Genomic DNA, 20352 nt, shown 5'->3' with positions numbered 1-20352 from the left:
AGCGAGCCAGTAGTCTGGAGGTTACACTCTGTTGCCATAGCAATCAACTGCACTTGCAGGAGAGGCAGACGGAGCCATTTGCCACTCCGTGATGTGTGAAGTTGTAGACTTGAATGAATGTGCGCGTGTGCACGTACATGCACGCGCACGCATCAGTGTAAATGTGTTTGTTTGCATGCGCCGCTGCTCAACTTCATCCCTGCATCTGTATTTGTGCACATTGTCTCCCCTCCTCCCATCATGCATTTCTGTTTCTGAGTTAATGACTGAAAAACCACAACCCAGTTTTGCCCGGGCAATGGCACCTGGCAGGCCGGCGGAGCGGCGCGATATTGTTTGAGGAGATATTGTTCCAACCTGAGCAGAGGGCTTGACGGGCTGTTTATATAAACTCTCATCAGTAGCTGCTGGTTTTTGCACGCCAACAAATTCTCTCTCTTCTGCTCTCCGATTCCCCGCCGGGACGCCAGCTGTTCCCGCATCTTACCCCCGTCTCCTTCCTTCACATTAGGTTATTTTATTTTTTTTATATATTCTGTGTCGACGGATCGCTGTGTGTTTTTTGGGTGTGGGTGATTTGAACTCGTGTGTTCATCCTGTTTTTTTTTTAACGTCTTTGTCCTGCTACATGCAGCGCCTCTCTAGCCTGCCCTCTGTGTATCCACTCGCTGCTGTGTGTTGTGGTTCAATGTTTTCTCCTGCTCCTCATTTAAATGTTAAACCGCCTCCTGGTGGGAGCCATTTGTCATTGGGAGGCATGAATACATTATCAAAGCCCCAGTCGTCTGAAACACGGCGGCACACACACACACACACACACACACACACACACACACACACACACACCCACACAAGCAAATTTTCAGTGTCTGCTGCCGCCAAATCTCCAATAAAAAAACTCTTAAGTTATGCACGAAAGAGCTGAGTAGTGTTTGAACACGTGGACGTTCGGAGGAGAGGCCAACATTTAGAACTTGTGTGTGTGTGTGTGTGTGTCTGTGAGACAGCGTCGACGCAGTGAAAGAGAGCTTTGTTAATTACAGGAATATTAAGTATTACACACACATTCACGCACTGAGACTGAGCAGTGTGATAAGCCTCGGCATTCATCACAGTCAGATCACATCCCCTCTGTTTTAAATCAAAAGCAGGAGGCAAAAGGAGAGAGGGGATGCTGAATTCTAATGGGTCACAAAAAAAAAACGCTTTGGTGCTCAGATGGATGTAAAATTAAATAGGACTGTGTGTGTGCAGCATGTGTGTGTCCGTCCATCTCTCTGTGACAGGTCCGCATAATAGGTTCATCATCTCTTCTCTCAAAAGAGAGAAAACGACTGACAGTGGTAGCCGGCTGTCGGCAGCAGAGATACCCACTATGTGTGTGTGTGTGTGTGTGTGTGTGTGCGTGCAAGCCCACCATTCTGTTCTCTACACGTGTCCATCTCCGTGTTCGATGTCTGCCACCGTGCCGCCTCATTGCCATGCTGAGTGCTGGGAACCAGTGTGCCGCTCATTGCTGTAATAGGCTGAGTAATTCCCCCTGTTTCAGGCCAGCCCAGACACAATGGTTCCACCGCTAACTGTCTGTCATGTTAGGAGCACACAGTGAGGCAGCCTGGCAGGCTAAATGCAGATAGATAGACTCATGTTGTGTCTTTAGCCAGCTGTGATCAGGCTGCCTCAAACTACAACGGCGGGAAATAATAAAGCATGATGAGCCTGTGTGTGTCAGCCCAGTGCGCTGACATCTTCCGGCCAAGAGCAGAATAGAATAGTAGTAGTCTTTTACATTTGGGAAGATCATTGTCAGTGTTTACAGATTGCTTTTAGTTCTCCAGTTCTGGCTTTTAAATGTATAATGAAACTCCGCTAAACCCTGATTTAGCTATTGATGAATCAATGTTTGATTAATAGGGGATTTGGGACTGAGCTGTTAGCAGAAAGGGACATAGTAAATGCTAGAAATCAGCCATGACGGCCCTCTATAACTTTCCACAGAATCCATTATGCTAGAGCCAAGAGAGCACGAGCTAAAGAGCAGACTGTGTCTAATAGAATGGTAAATATAGAAACGGGAGGCTCAGTGTCAAAGGAGACAAAAACATGGAAGAAATTGAGACGAGCTCGAGAAACAAGGTAGGGAGAAAAGTGAAAATTAAGACTGGACAAAGTCATTTTTTGGGGGGTTGGAAAATGAGAGAGTAAGATCGAAGGCTTTGTCAGACGCCATTTGACTTTAACAGGTTATGAATTCTGGACTTGTTTACTCTCCTCTTTCCTGTCTTAAGGCTGGCCCACACCAACAGATTTTCAAAATGTGAGAGACCCCACACATAACGACTTAATGTTAAATTTATCAGTTTTGTTCCTACAGTGTGTGGTGAGCAACGATTTGGCCAAAACTGCACACCACACACTAACAGATTCCATTCATGAACAACCCGACTAAAAAAATGAAAATATCGCAAAATCTCTTGTGATCGAACGTGACTAAAGAGACAAACTAACAAACATGGCGGACAACGGGTATAGGAAGGATTTTTGCAATTCACAAAGGATGAATGGATGAAGTCATGGAGACACGTTAAATTGCCACAAATCAACAAGTTGGTCCATTTCTGAGGTCCATCTTACTAGTCCTTTATGCTTTGCATTATGTATCAGCTCATGCATTAGCCGCGACTGCCATGACGACGGTTGTTGTCCTTCCTTCTTCAGTCAGCTTGGTTTTCAGTTGGCTATCGCTATTTCCCACGTAACTGTGCCATCAACTGTCCTCGGGGTTCCCCACACACACAACAGGATATACGATCGTAAATATTGAACATCAATGCGGCCAGGATGGACTTCCGAGCAGATCGAGGGATGTAAAAAACACTCTTAACATACCAAGAATATCTGGAGGGATAATCTTTAGAACTGTCAAAAAAACGGCGCTTTGTTTGCTGACCATCGTCAGGAGGGGGGAATCAGGCCCAAAATCAGCTTGATTCTCGTTTAGTGCTTACCCAGCATTAAGGTCACTCTCCCTCCCCGTATATATATATATATATATATATATATATATATATATATATATATATATATATATATATCACTCTCTTGTCAATCCCTTTATGGAGACAGCCACAGAGGCAAGCAGGTTAACTACCTTACAGCAATGTGTTCTCGCCCAGTCAATCAATTATGACCCTGTGTGGCAGTAGGCAGGGGTGACGCAGGCGTGAGGGTAGGAAATCAAGGCATCTTGACCCGGGATAATGGCAGTGTAATGGGACATGCTCTGGAAAGCGCAGCAGATCACAGCTCGACGCTGCCTCGCCTTCTGTTGCCTCCCCTGTATTGCCGCGCCGCCTCATTAACCCCAAATACACACTGTGTCTCTCTCACTTTAGCGCTTTGGTACCACCTCCCCAACCTCTGTCTCCCTCTTCCCCGTCCCTCCATGGCTGCCTCTTGTCTTTCATGTCTCGACTTGTAGCGGAACCTCTTGGGGAAGTCGCCACCTTGTAAACAGGTTCACGTCTGTGATTAAAGAATACCTTTGTTCGGCTTTGCCAGGGAAGGAACGTCTCTCTCTGCTGGCTGTTATCGGGCCCTGCCTCTCTCGTGTCCTTGGAATACTGATTCATCCATGGATCAGAAGTCATCGCCGAGCCTGGCATGCTAAAACTAACATGGCTCTGCCCACTCGGCAAGAGAGCCTCTGTCTGAGTGCAGTGATACCAGGATAGTTATTTTGTAAAATACTGAATCTCCTGGTTTTGTGGAAAGTGAGTATATTCAATGTGATTAAAATTTTAAAAAGCGCCCCCCACACCTCTTCTGGAGCGGTGAGGAGTCCTCACCCAGCACATCTCTGGATCAGAATTTTCCACTCGGGCTTCTTCTGCAGAGATATGAACAGCTTTGGCTGTAGTTTTAATGACAGGGATCCAAATGAAATGAGATGAGCGGGTAGCAGAGATGGAGAGGGATAGATAATGAAAGATGAAGTCAGATGATGGAATCAGGCAAACACGGCTGATGGAGGATTTCTTTCAGTGTATCTAGATGTATGTCATTAGACCAACATAGGAAATCTGTCAGCGGCTTAGTTCCTGATGAAGAGTTAAAGGCACCATCTGTGTATGGCAGTGTGTGTGTGTGTGTGTGTGTGTGTGTTTATCCGGGCTGCATGGTGGTGATGTGGTGTGCAGGGCTTGGGGGGTGTTTTAATTACACAGCCTCACAGTTTCTTAGTTGCTGTAAAGGCCACCTCAATTAACACCTTTCACGTTAAAATTGGCAGGGAATTGCTCTGGCCTGTGATATTCCCTCCTCCTGTGCAAATTGTATTAAGAAAATCCCACATTTTCTGCAACATTTTACAACCCAACATCATTCCAAAGCTTGTAATAGTCCACCAGAGGATAACGTGTCAGTGCCAAGTTTTGTCTTGCCGAGGCTTCAATATTACATGTCTGTATGAAAGTGCAATAGCCTACCAGCAGGGGGCAACAAAACCACTCACTTAGGTTTAGGCAACAAAACTCCTTGGTTAACTAAGTATGTAATAAGTATGTAAACTAAGTCAAATATGTACGGAAACAACGTAACATCAGTACAGAGAACATATGACAGGCGTCACTATGAAACAAGTGACAGGCGTCAACTTGCAAAAGAAAACACTGGTCTCGAACAACGGTCTCCTGGTTGAAAGTCCTGTGGCATAATAATAAGAATATGGTCACACTGTACACATTGCATTTACACCTGGCTGAGATCAAATCAGTGCGTTCTACATGCATTTATCCCTTGCATTAGCATACATTTTTCCTTATCAAGAAAGGATGTCCAATTAGAGATTGCATGTTAATGCCAGGAGTAAATGGGGTCAAAAAGGCAGGCAAATTGGTTCGGCCTTTTTCAGTGACAGTGAGTACATCCCAATTCCCTTATTTGATCCTTCCTCCCTCCTCATTTGACCCGGAAATCGTTCCAGTCCGTCATAATGAAGGCATAATGAAATGCTCTGAGCAGTGAGGAGGAATAACTGAGGAGACCTGAGCAATGGCGAACGAGAGCCTTTGCGTAAGACTTTTATCAAAATCTGTTAGTGATTGGATACTGCAGCTGATCGGGCTGCTCTGAAACATCACCACAGTTTTATATACGGAAGTAGACATGAGTGTTATTACTCTTGTTATAATATAGATTTTATTTGTTTTCTTATTCACCAACTAGTTAAGAGTAGTGGATATGTGTTAACTGTAGAAATAGCATTTACCGTCTGAAAGTTGCTGCAGAGCTGTTAAAGCCGGCTGACGGCTGATCCAGCTGTGCTGTGGTTATCAGAACTGGCTGTCACTTGAGATGACGGTTCAGAGGAACGGACGTCTCATTTCTGTAAAAATGCGGTTCCTGGATTCCTCTCTCCTCGTATCTTCAGTGGGAGGGACTAAGATCCAATCACCAGATGAGAGTGAGGACAACATGGATGCAATTTAAGGTATTGGGATATATCCTGCGTAAACTTAACGCAAGGGACTCGAACAGCGGTCTCCTGATGGAAAACCCTGTGCTTGCTGGACCCATCCACCTCCCGTTCTTCCCGCACTGTGTGTCCCTTTTGCTCTTTAAACTACATCACCACAGCACTTTCCCTGTGCGTTTACTGTTGCCATGGATGGGTTTATATTGTAGTTAACGGAAAGCTCGGTGCGTCTCCTACCTCCGCTTAAGGGTGCCTTGTGAGGCGGGATCGAACGCCAATGGCCGTGAAAAAGCGTAGGTGTTTGATGCCCTGGAATGAGATCGGGCTGCAATACCAGGACCTTGAAAATGTCTGCAGTGAGAAAGGCCTATAGACAATCTGGTAATGGGGAGCAGGTGTAGGCAAAGGGATAACAGGTGCCTGTATAGGGGCTTTAATCATATTTGAATGTGTAACTAATTTTGGTTTATTGCTGTATGCACAGTAAAACAGGTAAACTGTTTAAAAAGAGCTTTTTTAAAATGTCAGTTTGGACCAGTAGGCCATTAGATCTTGCTGTGGATAGTGAGTTTAACAAACCTAATTAAAGTTGTTTCACTTGTATGTGTAGACATTTTTTTTTTTTTTTTTCATTTTTACCTGACACCTTATCACAGTAAAAAAAAAAAAAGGTTTTCTGGGAGCAGACCAAAACAAGAAACCTCCCAAGGAAGGCAATTTTGGTGTTTAATTAGCACAAAAAGAGCTTGCAGTGTAAGCCTGCTTTAAGCCGTATCAACACCCTCCTTCTCCAATCACTTGGTATAATAGGCAGCAACTGATAACCCAAACTCTATTCTGAAAGTAATTTGCCAGACTAGCAGCGATGCACCTGTCCCCGGCACCGCTTCTCTCCCCGAAGTCATCTCTCTTAATGACTTGTGCCTATTGTAATTGGCTCTGGCCGGATTCATTTACAGTTCTGATCAGCCAATCAGATTAGCGGGGTGTCATGTGATAGTGTTAGCCGAAGCCCTGAGGAGACCGATGAGTGATGGGACAGAATGAAGTGGGTTATCTGAAGGGAGTTTTAACAAGGTCTGGGACTCATACAGTGGCAAGACGGATGGAGAGGAGCTGGAAAATACAAAACCAGTTAGGATACCGTATCCTTCAGCATTACAGGTTTGCAGGTGCTCGTTCCATGAATTGCACCGACTAGAGGAAAGTGAATTGGCATGTGTGACTGTTTGTCAGTTTTAAATACTGACATCACCATTTAAATCATCACAATCCATAAAGTATTAGGGATTTTTTTAATCTTTGGGCACTTTGTAATTTACTGTAATCTCTGTATCTGTTATCTTTTAGTATTTTGTTATTTTGGAGTGGACTATAAATTGATAAGGACTAAACTCCCTTTGGACTGAAAGAGGGAGGAAAACACACTTATCACACATCCACTTATCTTATCTTATGAAGTTTAATCAATATTTGAACAAGATTCACTCTTAAAAATTCAAAGCAGTCTCCAGTGTACGTCATGTCAGATCCACAAGGGCTTTGTGATGTTTTTTTTAGTACAACACAAACTAGTTTGTGTAAGAGTAAAGTTGTGCTAAAATTCACCAAATACAATTTTTCAAATGAATTGCTTCCATGTCTTTCTTATTTTGCTTCCAATGAAAAATTGAGTTCTTCAAAGCACATCTGTCTAATTGAGGCTTTCTGAATTTCAAGATATTTCAGAATGCTTCCATAGAATTGCACGTCTTAAAACTGTTGCGGTTAAAAGATGAGGCTTGAAATTGTTTTATTAAAAAACAGTATTTTTTCTGTACTACATCCAGAGCATTAATATAGATGCAAACAACTATTGCTATGTAAAGAATAGTGGAGTAATGTCTACCTGAGCAGTGAGTGTGCCCTACTGGCCAGCTCATTGCCGCTACTCTGCACTGCGCACATACGGAGGTGCAGCCCAGTCGCACAGCAGTTCATGAAATAGTCACTAAATTTAATGTATTGATTTGTGTACATAGACACGAATATCACAGTTTTTTCATGATGGTCAGCATGAAATCAGTTTGTATGTAATCATGTAATTGTGAACCGGGAAGTGTAAAGAGCGGTGAGCATCGAATAGGAAATAGGTCGGGGTGGATGGGTGCATCAAAAACTACTGGACTTTTGCCCAGGAGACCACTGTTCGTACCACATGTGAAACCAGAGGTCAAAGTTGATTTATTTGTCACGTAACTTCCGTACTTATGTTACGTAACTTCCGTACTTATGTTACGGCACTTCCAGAGTTATTTTAACCCAAATCGCGATCTTTTCCTAAACCTAACTAAGTAGTTTTGTTGCCTAAACCTAACCAAGTCGATCTATTCCTAATCCTAACTAAGTAGTTTTGTTGCCTAAACCTAACCAAGTCGATCTTTTCCTAATCTTAACTAAGTAGTTTTGTTGCCTAAACCTAACCAAGTTGATCTATTCCTAATCCTAACTAAGTAGTTTTGTTGCCTAAACCTAACCAAGTCGATCTTTTCCCAAACCTAACTAAGTAGTTTTGTTGCCTAAGCCTAACCAAGTCGACCTATTCCTAAAGTTAACTACGCAGTTTCATTTTGAAAAGACTGGAGTTGAAAAAAAGGGAAAATTCGTGTCCATGTACACAAATCAAATAGATTAAATTTTGTGACTCTTGTGTTGGGTGGTGACAGCTGATAACGCCGTCCCGACCAACAGTGTGTAGTTTTATTGTCTGTGCCTTGATTCCTCTTCTGGTCGTATAATGCTGCTCTGCACGGGCTGTGGAAACACATTTCTTAACTGATGACAATATAGTACAATGCTGTTCAACACAAAGGATAAAGACGTATCCCAGTGCGATACCTTAACATAATGTGTACTCATTGTGACCCGTACAGCGGATGGATGTATTTGAATGGAGTCGTGAAACAGTTTAAACAAGAATGGACTCAGGAACCGGTTACAGTAATGAAGAGAAATGGGATGGCTCAGTATTGTGCTGTCGTGATAAAGAGTTTCCTGTTTTGCTGGAAGACACTGTAAAGTGATGGGGAATAGAATTACCTAGATTTCAGTCAATTTTGCTGGCATGGCAGACATTTCATATAATCACATACTTTTCAGAATCACTCTCCTTCAAAGCTCCTTTCTTGCTCTCATCTCCTCCCTTTCTCATTTCAGATTTAGCCTTCATTTATCTTTTCTCTTTCTCCTCTATTACCTTGCTGTAGTCCACCTGTGAATTAGTCTTCTTGACTGTTTAGCTGCAGCATGATGTATTGTGACATTTTCCAATGAGCCATTCCTCATACGCGAGCCCTGCTCCTGGCTTCTTCTAGTCCCTGCTTGTTGTTATTTCATTTCCTCCACCGTCCACTTTTATGTGGCCGAGGAAAATAATCAGCGTAATAACAATGCTGAATATTTTTAGCCAAGGGCATCATCCACTGGTTGTTTGTACCTAAGCTGTCCTGGTACTTAATGGTTGTTCTAATGAGAAAAAGAAAAGTAGCCAGATAAGAATATTCCTGTTTCAGCTTTGTCCTTGGCGACAAACTCTACAAGTGGGCCTTTTTTTAATCCTGTGAATTCACTCGTGGCCAGAGCACTTGCCAGACTTATTTCACAGTAAGAAAAATTGATCAAATGTATGACTTTGCCAAAAATGAAAATGGAACTGGCTGTACTTTTCCCCCCTTCAAATTTGCTGTGCTCCCTGCCCTCACCTCCTCTCATAAAATGTCATTGCTACAACCCATTTTCCCCCCCAAGAGGAAAGACCAACCGCAAACAGATCATGGATTTTATACTTCACCATACCGTGCAGGGGCCGAAATTGGTACATTTCAAACCGCTGCCGGTCACAACCCTGTCTTTCCATCTTCTTCTACAACAGTTGGGGGAGAAAAAGTCAGACAACAGAAAGAAAAAATAAAGCGATAACAACAGAAAGTGACAGTCAGACATAAATAGAGCATTAGCCTAAAGCCAAAGTGTTGGGAGAAAAAGAGTGTTTTGGGGGTTAGATAGAGAGAAAGCGGGGAAAGGAGAGAGAAAGAAAGGTCAGTTTGCAGCCTGTAGCTATGGATTAGCCCTGACGGCCCCGGGAGTCAATCAGTCTGCTTGCTCCTCTCATCTCTGGGCAGACGGGAGAATAACAGGGCTGTCTAACTGCCAGCCACGGGCAGGTGGAGTTGTCGGGAGTAGTGGTGGACGATGGAGATGGAGCAGGAGGGCAAAGCCTAAAGGAAAAGGCTGGAAGTGATGAAGGTGGCCCTTGTAGAAATTCCTCAACGTAAATCTTTGCTGCATCCATCCCACAAACATAGTGTTCTGCAATACTGTCATATTGTTCTAAATATCATAATAGCACAAATACAAATTATCTGTCTGTGAAAAACATCACCTGCGCTCACAAATGTATTGGATGTATCTATCCACTTTCACCATGATTATGATGAGTGGATTAACTAACACTGCATGGAATAATTTCATATCTGTGTAATGCTTTTATTATATCCATTTTTTTTGTGTTTGCCAGTGGACATTATGTAAATTTCCTGCGATGCAGTACCAGCTCATTTTTTTGTGTTCTTCAACAGATTACTTACTTCAAAATAGGATAATATTTAAATGGTTGCCTGGGGTTTTAAATGTTTCAATATTTGTCAGTAGTCTGGGAGCACAACGCTTTATGAGTGAGATGTTCTTGACTTTTCAGTGCATCATAATTGAGCAGAAATAAAGTAAAGTAAGCTCCCGGCAGTCCCAAAACTTTTCTTATCATGCTTAACATTCATTGTTTAAAATATAATTAATATATTGTATTACTTTGAACATGCTACGGTATTATCAATATTTTTGCTATTTAAAAAGGATCACATGATGTGTATGTGAGAGGGGTCGCTCAGTGATTAACCCACAGAAAGGTATCGCCAGACTACATAGAACTGTATATACAGAGTTTGCGTTTGGTGTCTTTCACCTCGACATTCCCTAAAACTACAAGCCAATCTTAGAACAGAGAACCTTGAAATTAAAGCCTACAGGTGTTTGCAGGGCAAAGGTGGGTCTTTTGAAATACTGCAGGAGTGGCAGAAGCATTTCCACAAAGTCTGAACAACTATAGACCAATTTCCAATCTTCCTTTCATGTGTTCCTTTCCTTTCAAATACTTGAGAGGGCTGTCGCTGATCAACTTACTACCCACTTATTCAATAACAATCTCTTTGATACATTTCAATCTGGCTTTCGGTCCCGTCATTCTACTGAACCTACCTTGACCAGAGTAGTCAATGATTTACTAATAACTGTTGATTCTGGCTTAAGTATATTGGTATTCAGGGGACAGTGACACTTTCACGGTTTCATTCATATTCATCAAATAAAACTCAATGTGTAAGCTACAACATTACAATCTCTGAATTTTCTGACGGAAAGTTTAGTGTACCCCAGGGATCAATCCTTGGCCCCATCCAAATGCTTCCCCTTAGTGAAATAATCTGCAAATATGGCATTAATTATCACTGCTACGCTGACGATACACAGCTATACATACCTGTAAAGCCAAATAGCCTTTTCCCAACTCATAAATGTAGGGGCATGTCTATCAGAAATAAAAAATAAAAAGAAAATGGATGGACATGAGTTGGTTATCTTGGTTCGGCCAAATATGGACATTCGTATAAAAATTTCAGTGTCAGCTTTGATGGCTTTATTATTTCTGAAAGCTCGACCATCAAAAACCTTGGAATGATTTTTGATTCTCGTCTGACATTCCAGTCTCATATCAAGGCTATTACCAAGACAGCATTTTTTCATATCAGTAATATTGCCAAAATCTGACCTATTCTATCATTGTATGATGCTGAAACTTTTGTCCATGCCTTTGTATCCTCCAGCCTTGAGCATTGTAATGTCCTTTTCTCTGGCCTTCGTAGTTGTGCTACTAGAAGTCTTCAGTTTGTTCAGAATGCTGCAGCTGAAATCTTAACTAAAACTAGAAAATATAACACCCATTCTGGCCTATCCTCAATGGTTACTAGTACAAGCGAAAGCTGATTTTAAGGTTCTTCTTTTAACTTATAAGACCTTGCACGGTCTTGGACCACCTGAGATAATTACACCAGAGGGACACCCTCTTTGCTCATGATGCTGGTCTCTTGGTAATTCCTTCAGTTAAAAAGAAATCTGTTGGCTTCAGAACATTTGCCTACTTATCTCTGGAATGGCTTTCCATTACATGTTAAATAAGCATGTTCAGTTGAAATCACCTTTTTAACATCCCTTTAACATTGATGTTTTTATTGTAGTTGTTTTACTTTGAATGTTTATTATTTTATTTGCTTGCTGTGTGCTTTGGTAATGTATTTTTTTTTTTAATTGTAAAGTGCATTGGAACCATGCCGCATGGTCATTCTGCACTTTAAATAAAATTGATTGATTTATTGATTGGTTGATTGATTTCCAGATGGCGTTTTACAGAAATTGTTTGCAATTGAGTAGTACAGCAGCTGCATACCAGACCAAAGTCATTTTAAATTGGCTGGCATATTGCACAGGGTGCGTTGGGTATATATGATGAATTTAGCGGAGTTTGTCATGTGGGAGTGTAGCACCACTACTGGAGTTTTCTGCCTGAACTGGCTCGCGGGCTTCACTCCTTTTAATATTGAAGAGGGACTTTGATGAAGACAATTAAACCTAATCTCACTCGTTAATTAGTGTAATTCCTGCTCTGAAACCAATTTATCAGAATCAATCCCCACTTGTGGAAAGTTAATTTTAGCTTTGGACTGTTACATTTTTCAGTGAAATAATACATCATTAATTATCTCATTTGTACAAAAAAAACACTCTTCACTTGAATAAAGAAGTTACTTAGCTCATGCAAGTTTCAAAACTTTCTGACTTCATCCCAGCAATCTAATTAAAGCTTACATAAAGGAGAGCAAAAAGGGAGGGCCGCAGAGCAAAACAGTGCTGGGATTTCCACCTACATTTATGTTATTTTAACCTGTTAGCAATATGCAAAATGTCAGAGCCTCAAAGGTGATTGGATTACTTCAGATTTGACAAATTGAAACTTCGCTTGAAGCCACATTAGGATTAAGTTTTACAATACATTGAAATCCCAATGGGTCAACCACTGCTGAGGGGAGCTGGACTGTAATAAAGACAAGGAGGGAAGGCTTATGCAGAAAAAGATGTCTCTTGTTATATACACAGTCCTAGAAATGATGCAAGCCTTGCTAGCTTTTTAATGAAATGTTTCTACAACTTTTTGATGGATTGCCAGTTTGGTTCCGACATTTATGTCCCCCTCAGGGTGAATTGTAACAATTACGGTGATCTCTTAACTCTCCATTTAGCGCAATCATCAGGTCAAATTATTAATGTGTCCAAATATTTGGTTTATAACCAAATACCAGAAAAAAACAAATGGTGGAAAATAATGGTAAATATTTTACCTGCATGTTAGAATGCTGTTGTTACTGTAGCATTTAGCATGAAGCCCCGCTGTGCCTGAGTACAGCCTCACAGAGTCGCTAGCGTGCATGTAGACTCTTAGGGCCCTATTTAAGCGGCGCAAAGTAAGGCGCAAGGTGCAAGGTGCAAAGGGGTTGTATTTAGTCTGTTAATTAATCATAGGTGTGATTTGGGCTTAACAAGAATTAACCCAATCAGAGTGTCATCTCCCATTCCCTTTAAAAATCAGGTGCACCTGCATTGGGTGCATTGCTATCTAAACGGTGGATTAGTCAATTTGGAGAAGTGACAGGTTTTCTGCCGACGAAACGATCTGCTCGTGCGCGAAGTGAAAGCGGGCGAGTAGATGTACAGTATGTGGTATGTGGTGCTTGGCGAGTGGACCCTCTGCCGTCTCTCAATCCTCTGTCCCTTCAACAATTGAGTGTACGCGTCTTGTGTAGCGCTTGTAGACGCATCTTACAGTACATTTGCTAATTACACAACATGGGCGCTGGGCGTGAAAATTACAACTGTGTCTGTCTGAAACTAGCAATGACAGTTGCGCTGCGCTGGGTGTAAGATAGGGCCCTTAGTCCTGATAATTGAATTGAATTTGATTTAATCAGCATTCAAACAAATATGTATATGTACCCGAGTCCCTTTGCCTGATGTTGTTAGGTATCCTAGATATATAAAAAACAATACAATATGTACAATAGTTAAGAACATACTAATAATAATAAGTGTCTCTGACAACTAAAAAGAAGCAAAATTGATAAACAAATGTTCAATCATGGCCATAGAATCACACATAACCATTAGAGAGCATATTGATAACAGGATTATAGACATACAGCTCAGAGTTGTACTGGAATTGTGCATTGTGTAAGGAGATATTGGCACAGACCTGGAACAGTGTTCTGTTAAACTGCCATATTCACTAGTTATTTGCTGTGGCTGTTGTTCCATTACTCTCTACCCACCAACGTGGCCATTAAGTCTGACAATTTGCATTTGGAAAGTAGCAATTGCCAAAACAACAAAATAATTGAGTAAGTCACTCCGAGCGCAATTGTTATCTGAGTATAAGAGAGTCGAGCCTTAAATAACACAAACGCAGCATTACAGGATTACACACACACTTCCTAAGAGGCAGACAGCACAGACCTTTGTCCTCATTTTAATCTTGTTTTACTGTTGATTGAAACCTCTGTTAATTAGACAGGAACTCTGCTGCCAGCACAGTTTGATAACTTGATGTAGCAATGAATACATTTTCGACACCGAACTCCAACAAGACAATGAGAGGACAGTTTTTTTACACATTTTCAACACTCTGATAATTACCATGTTCTTTTGGCATCACAGCAAATCCTCCCATGTCCCATCTTTCTTTAATATCGCCTACTTTACTTTTTGATGTACTTTTCGATGCCTAACACGCGGAGCTGGGTAGACACGTTGTAGTGGCAAAGATCCATAAATTGCAGCGTGTTTAATCAGAACTTTAGTGACAAAGCGGTGTGAAGTAGAGGCCAGTAGACAAGCTTCATTGGTGCCGTGGCAGGCTGATGATGACATGGGCATGATGCAATGGAGATAAGGAGTAGTAGGAGCAGAGAGGAGCAGAGAATTAGAGTGATTAGGTGTGGGGAGTATTCGTTTAGGAAGACAAACAGCTTCATTTAAAGCTAGCCAAGCACAGAGACGGCCTCTCCCACTACAGATGGGATGAAATTTTCATCTTCTCTCAGACGGGTGGATCCGAGCCCCCATCCTCACTCTCTTGGTCTCGAGTGCCGAGTGATAATAGATTATCTAAGGTCTCGCCTGAAGAGCTACTGTCTTTGATTTGCTTTTCAACACATTTTCCGTCCGCTCTCGCTAAAGTAATTCCTCTCTGCTCTTGATCTGCAGCTGATACTGTCACAGCCGTACTTATCTACAATAAGGACTGTTTGCTGTTTTTGTTTCATTCCTTGACTCCATGCAGAAAAGCAACCGAGTGCAGAGATAGCAGTCATTTCACGATTATTATACAGTAGAAAATGCCAAACTCGCTACCATTACATTTGATTTCTCCCTATCCGTCCCAATCACAATCTGCTGATGGCTTTACAGCTGAGAATGAAATTAAAGTTTGGAGCTTAGCAAAACAAACAAATCATGATGATTATCTGATAAACACTTACCAGTTGTAGATATGATTTCTCTGCAGACTGTTATGAAGCAGAAAATATTTTGGCTCGCAGGTGAATATAAGCCAGTCTGCTTTCTGCCATCCATCATTCATTTCTCTTCTGTCTTCTGTTCTGAATGAAAATATTATGGTGCTACACCAAACTTCAAAATATCTGATGGAAGTCTATTAACTCACTGTTATCACGGCTACTTTTGCGCTGGCACTGTGAGATTATTTCATCTTTGTTATTGACCCAGTGCATGTGGCGTTGGTGGGAATGCAGGGAGGGAGAGTGGCCTCTTTTATGTGTGTGTGGGGGAGTGGGGGGTGGATAGGTGGCTCTATGGGTGTATATCAAGTTGGATTACTGCCATTACCCTTGAGAACCTGCACCTACTCATGCCTTTAAGGGTTCCACTACACTTGACATACAATATGTTCATGCATTTACACAAATAGTAAATATTTAGCACTTGGATACTTGCCTCCATCGCCCTGCCGGAGGGATTTAGCAGCCTGGGCAACACTTTATGTTGCTTCTGTTTAAGAGGTTGTGTGTGTGAATAAAAAAGCCTCCGCATAGAGATGAGAAATTTTCCATCTGAATTATTTTCAGGTGTATTTGACATTTCTGTTATGTAGCCTGGGGTATTTCCCGAGGTAAGCAGTTCCTGCACATATACAGAGACAGGACTCGGAGTATGTGGGATAAGTCTATCGCAGTGCATGTTTACACCCATACTATGTGTATATGGCATCTAAATGAAAGACATTAGGATAACTTCACACCAGTACTTGGGTCTCCGTTTTAAGTCAATGTAAAAAAAGCTGTCAAAGGTGTCTTTGAGAATTTCAAACCGAAACACTTTTGACGATATCTTAGAGTCTAAGATCTTTCACACCTACCTTGTTTGGTCCGGACGTTCTGACTTTTCACTTTGATCTGAACCGAGATTACTGATGTGAGCCAAACTGTACCAAACAGCCGAACCTTGGTCCAATGAACAGAGGTGTGCTCTACATGGATCATCAGCTAGTGAGGATGCTGACTGTCTGGGACATGCAGCTTTAGCTTCAGTCTTTTCACACAATATGATGTATGTAGCCATCAAGTGCCTATTTAAGAACCGTTTTACAAGATTCTCATTTTAAACAAGTCAGCGGGAACATAAAGAAATCAGCCAGAGGCAGCGTTTTCAACCAACGCATGAAGTTCATTTTAGCTTGATTAGCTGGTTAGCTATAGCTGGTAAACTCTACAAGCAACAGTTGTCATTTCAGCTGGCAAGATCAACCGTTGGCTAGAAATTATTTTTGTCTGTCTCTTTCTGCAAACTGACATATTGTTTAAAAAATTATGAATAACAATGAGTGGTAGATCTGCCACTGTTTTCATTGTAAACTGCATACATTCAGCGATGGATTGGAAAGCTTAATTTTATGGTTAAAATTATATTTTTTAGATCCAAACCTGTCTATTATGAAACTGGAAAAGATTTACCTCTAAGTCATGTGTCATATTTCAACTTTAAAACAGCGATCAAGTGATTTTGCCTCATTAGTTAGTTTCCTAAAAACGTAACTTTCACCTCATCAGCATTTCACGGCGGGAACATTTCCTGCTCGGTGTGTGCAACTTTCTCCAACCGCACCGTAAACACCCAGACTGGGTTTCATTCCAGCGTCACTTGACATTTATTGCACATATATCTTGACTTGTTTTTTCACCTCCTGTCTGCCCTAAATTGTCCGCGAATATTTTTTTTTTCCTTGAAAAGGTGGAGGACACCCATTTTCCAATTACAGATCTTGTCTTTAGGTGTTAATTGCTGACTGACCTCTGGAGCTGTTGTGGTTGCCGTGTGGATTTTTTTAATAACCTCTAATCGCAGTGAAACAGAGAGCAGTAATAGAGAAGAGCCAAGCTGTGTTTTAACCCAGCATCCTTCAATAAGGTGTAATCTCATACAAACACAGAAGCCGGCCGTGTGCCAAGTCAAAATGTTCTCTCGCAAAACATGAGCCACTGTGATTCATGCTCTTCCGGCATTCAAATTACACACATTTTTGTTTTGTTTGGGTCGAATTAGGTCAGCGGAGTAGAAAAGAGCAGGATGGATGTTATTAGGTTTATTGGCAAATTGCTCTTTAAAAAGCATCAGGGCTTGCTTTGCTCTTGGATTTCATTCAGCTGAATACGTTTTGACATGACAGAATGAAAAACATTTAAAGGAGAATTAACTTTAGAATAATCGTGAGTACACCATGTTTTACTGCAGCCACATTGCGTTATTGCTCTTTTCACATCTGCCCAGATCGTTACTGTTCACATTCTCCACACAATGATGAGCATCCAGGCCTACAGCAGTGCACTAAATTCTGCAGAGTGAGTCAATCAACACCTTTGTCTTTTCCCCATCCTAATATGCGTGTATTTTTCTGTGTTTCCAGGCAGCCCTCCAGCCACAGGTACCGGCTCATTGGTCATTCACCTGGAAGACTACAATGACAATGCCCCATATGTGGTTCCATCGGTAGCGCGGGTGTGTGAAGACACCCATGACATGAAAGTGGCCATAGTTGGGGGTCGGGATAAGGACCTACCGCCCAACGCTGCACCCTTTACGATAGAACTGGCAAAACAGCAAGGCCTAGATAAAACATGGAAGGTTACCAGGGTCAACGGTGAGTATTTTATTTTGAAAAGAAATGTGTATGCTCTATGAACTGAACCGTTTCAGACATAATAATGGAGTTTAATAACAGGTAACGTGTCACCTATTGAAAAACAGCAAAAGTCAATTTCATTGCAAGAATATTCCAGGGTCAAACACAATTGTATAAGCTGTCACACAGTGTTAATATGAGTGCTGGATACAGGTAAGTCTTAACTAGTACGGATCACATGATAAGGATGAAGAGTAAAATAATACAAGGATGAGAGGGAGGAGGAAGAGGGTAGACAGACAACCAAGACATTGATTCAGGGTTGCATGAGCGGCAGTGCTGTCTGTGTGTGTTTGAGTGACAGAGCAGAGTTAAAACCTGCCCAGAGGTATTAACTGTGACTGACAGCGGGAGAGGGAGGTACAGACACTCCTCAATCACCACCGCTGGAAGAGACAGATAGGGCCAGCAGAGAAAGAGCCCGCTCCCAGTGAAATGGACTGGCACTGTGCTCGTCTCGGCTGTGTGTGGATGTGCACTTACCTTCCTATCCAACAGGGGACTTCGTTACACATTCACCAACGGGGGACTCCTTAGCCAACAGGGGGACAGTTCCACTACAGTACATGGAAGTCCCCGTCTTTGATAGGTAGACATCTCTCCAGGATGCAAGTTCCTTCTTTTTGCAATTTCTTTAAAAAGAAATGGAAAGCGCAATAATATTCTGGGAAAAGACTTTGAAAGTAAATTTTCTACTCTATTTTTTTTTTTTTTTTTAAATGACCAGAAACAGTCCACACTTGGTTTCTAGTTGCATGATAGTCCACTGTTGGAAATGTAGGTCTGTGTGTGTGTTTGGAACCACAGGTAGGAGAGCTGGTGGTTATACCTCAACAGTATACTGTATAGCTATGTGAAAATAACATCAGTTTTTATCAATGCAACAGTTTTAATCCTTCTTACTACAATTGTTTATGATTTGGTTTATGAACACTGAGAGTGCTTTCACACCTGTAGTTGGGTTCATTTGGTCCGGACCAAGGGGACAAAAATAGGTGACAGGTAACTCGTTGATTGGTCTGTTTTGGCGATTGTCATCCTGCATCATCAGGACGTACGTCAGGGAAATCAAATTCTGGTGGGTGACAGAAGTTTATGCAGCACCAGGTGACTGGTGCGAACACATAGTCGGAACCTTGGGGAGCACACGGACACGCGTACTGTGGGATCGCTGTCACACACTTTTTAACGGAGTTAATGAACTGACACATAGTCGGATACAAGGACAGCAATTTCAACAGCTTTTGATCCATTAATTAGTGAAAATACACGCACTGACGTGCTTAAATATACATGGCCTTAAATACAGATCAATTATAAGATCTGCTTCCTGAACAGATTTCACAATCAGCAGATGGGTTTATTAGCAGTATACCTTTCGAAGTCACGCAAAAAATCACATATCTGCTTTCATAAAATCCTGTGGTTTGTTTGCTTTCTCACCACAGACACACACTAACAGATATATTTTAATGCATGTTTTATTTTCTTAACCCAATAGGTCAATACAATTTTGGATCTAGACTTTCAAATCTGTCTTTTCAAAATGATAGTTAGTCAGATTTAACATACGGACGGGTGAAAGATTAAAGAAATAGTTAGACATTTTGAGAAATACACTTTGCTTTCTTGCCCATAGAGTTAGATGAGAAGGTCGTTTCCACTCTATGTCTAAGATAAATTTGGAGGTACCACCAGCAGCTGGCTTAGCACAAAGACTGGAAACAGCTAGTCTGAGGTAACAAAATCTCTAAAGCTCCCTAATTAACACGTTATATCTCATCTGTTTAGTCCTAACACTGAAGCTGCCCTGGGGGCTTGAGGTGGAACAGCAACTTACTAAACTCTCTTAAGGTTTTTTTTTAACTTGTCACCCATCCGTATCTGTTATCACTTTGAAAGCGCTGAAGTGTAACATGATAAATGCTTTAACAACTTAGCACAATTACACCAACTTAAGTATGATTTTTTAAACTACCTGTGGAGCAATCTGTCTGATTGTACAGAGGGAAATCTGATGGTGCTGACAGTCAGCTGTTTGTTGATATGTCATATGCTGCACATATCAAATTACACTGATGAGCCAGAGAAGTGGTTGATTTATGAAATGTTTACTGCTGCCTTGTGACATTGTTTTGAGCACACAGTTGGACACTGTACATTTTCTAATTAAATACAAATCTAAAAGTCACCCTACCTGGAGTTAACAGCCGTTGCAGACATGTGAAATGTGCAGCTTTTCATATCGTGGCACATTTCAGCATGAAGTGAACTGGCTCCAGCATTTCCTTTTGTGTCTCTTAAGGAATTTTTAAAGTGTGATGCAACAAAATGTAACAATCTTATGCAACTTAAGTGCTGCCAATTTTTGTCGCTTCAGTTGTCAAGAATGGCTTGGCAGACGGTTACATGAGGCTTATATGAAAAGTTTTGTGTCACAATACACATATTTAGTTCTGCTTTGCAAAATGGGCAGCTGTTA

The 20352-nt window shown here is 41.5% G+C and overlaps 1 protein-coding gene across 1 annotated transcript in view; it reads left to right on the top strand.

Annotated features, from left to right (window-relative positions):
- cdh13 (cadherin 13, H-cadherin (heart)) overlaps positions 1-20352 on the top strand; it is a 441664-nt gene that overhangs the window by 405171 nt on the left and 16141 nt on the right. Inside the window, exon 12 of the mRNA XM_074631905.1 lies at positions 17595-17828. Coding sequence (XP_074488006.1) covers positions 17595-17828 — 234 coding nt within the window. The remainder of the gene's footprint in view (positions 1-17594; positions 17829-20352) is intronic.

The sequence above is a fragment of the Sebastes fasciatus genome, chromosome 4, assembly GCF_043250625.1.
Source record: "Sebastes fasciatus isolate fSebFas1 chromosome 4, fSebFas1.pri, whole genome shotgun sequence".
NCBI lineage: Eukaryota > Metazoa > Chordata > Actinopteri > Perciformes > Sebastidae > Sebastes > Sebastes fasciatus.
Note: the sequence above shows the minus strand (reverse complement) of the source record. Positions and strands in the feature narration are given on the sequence as shown.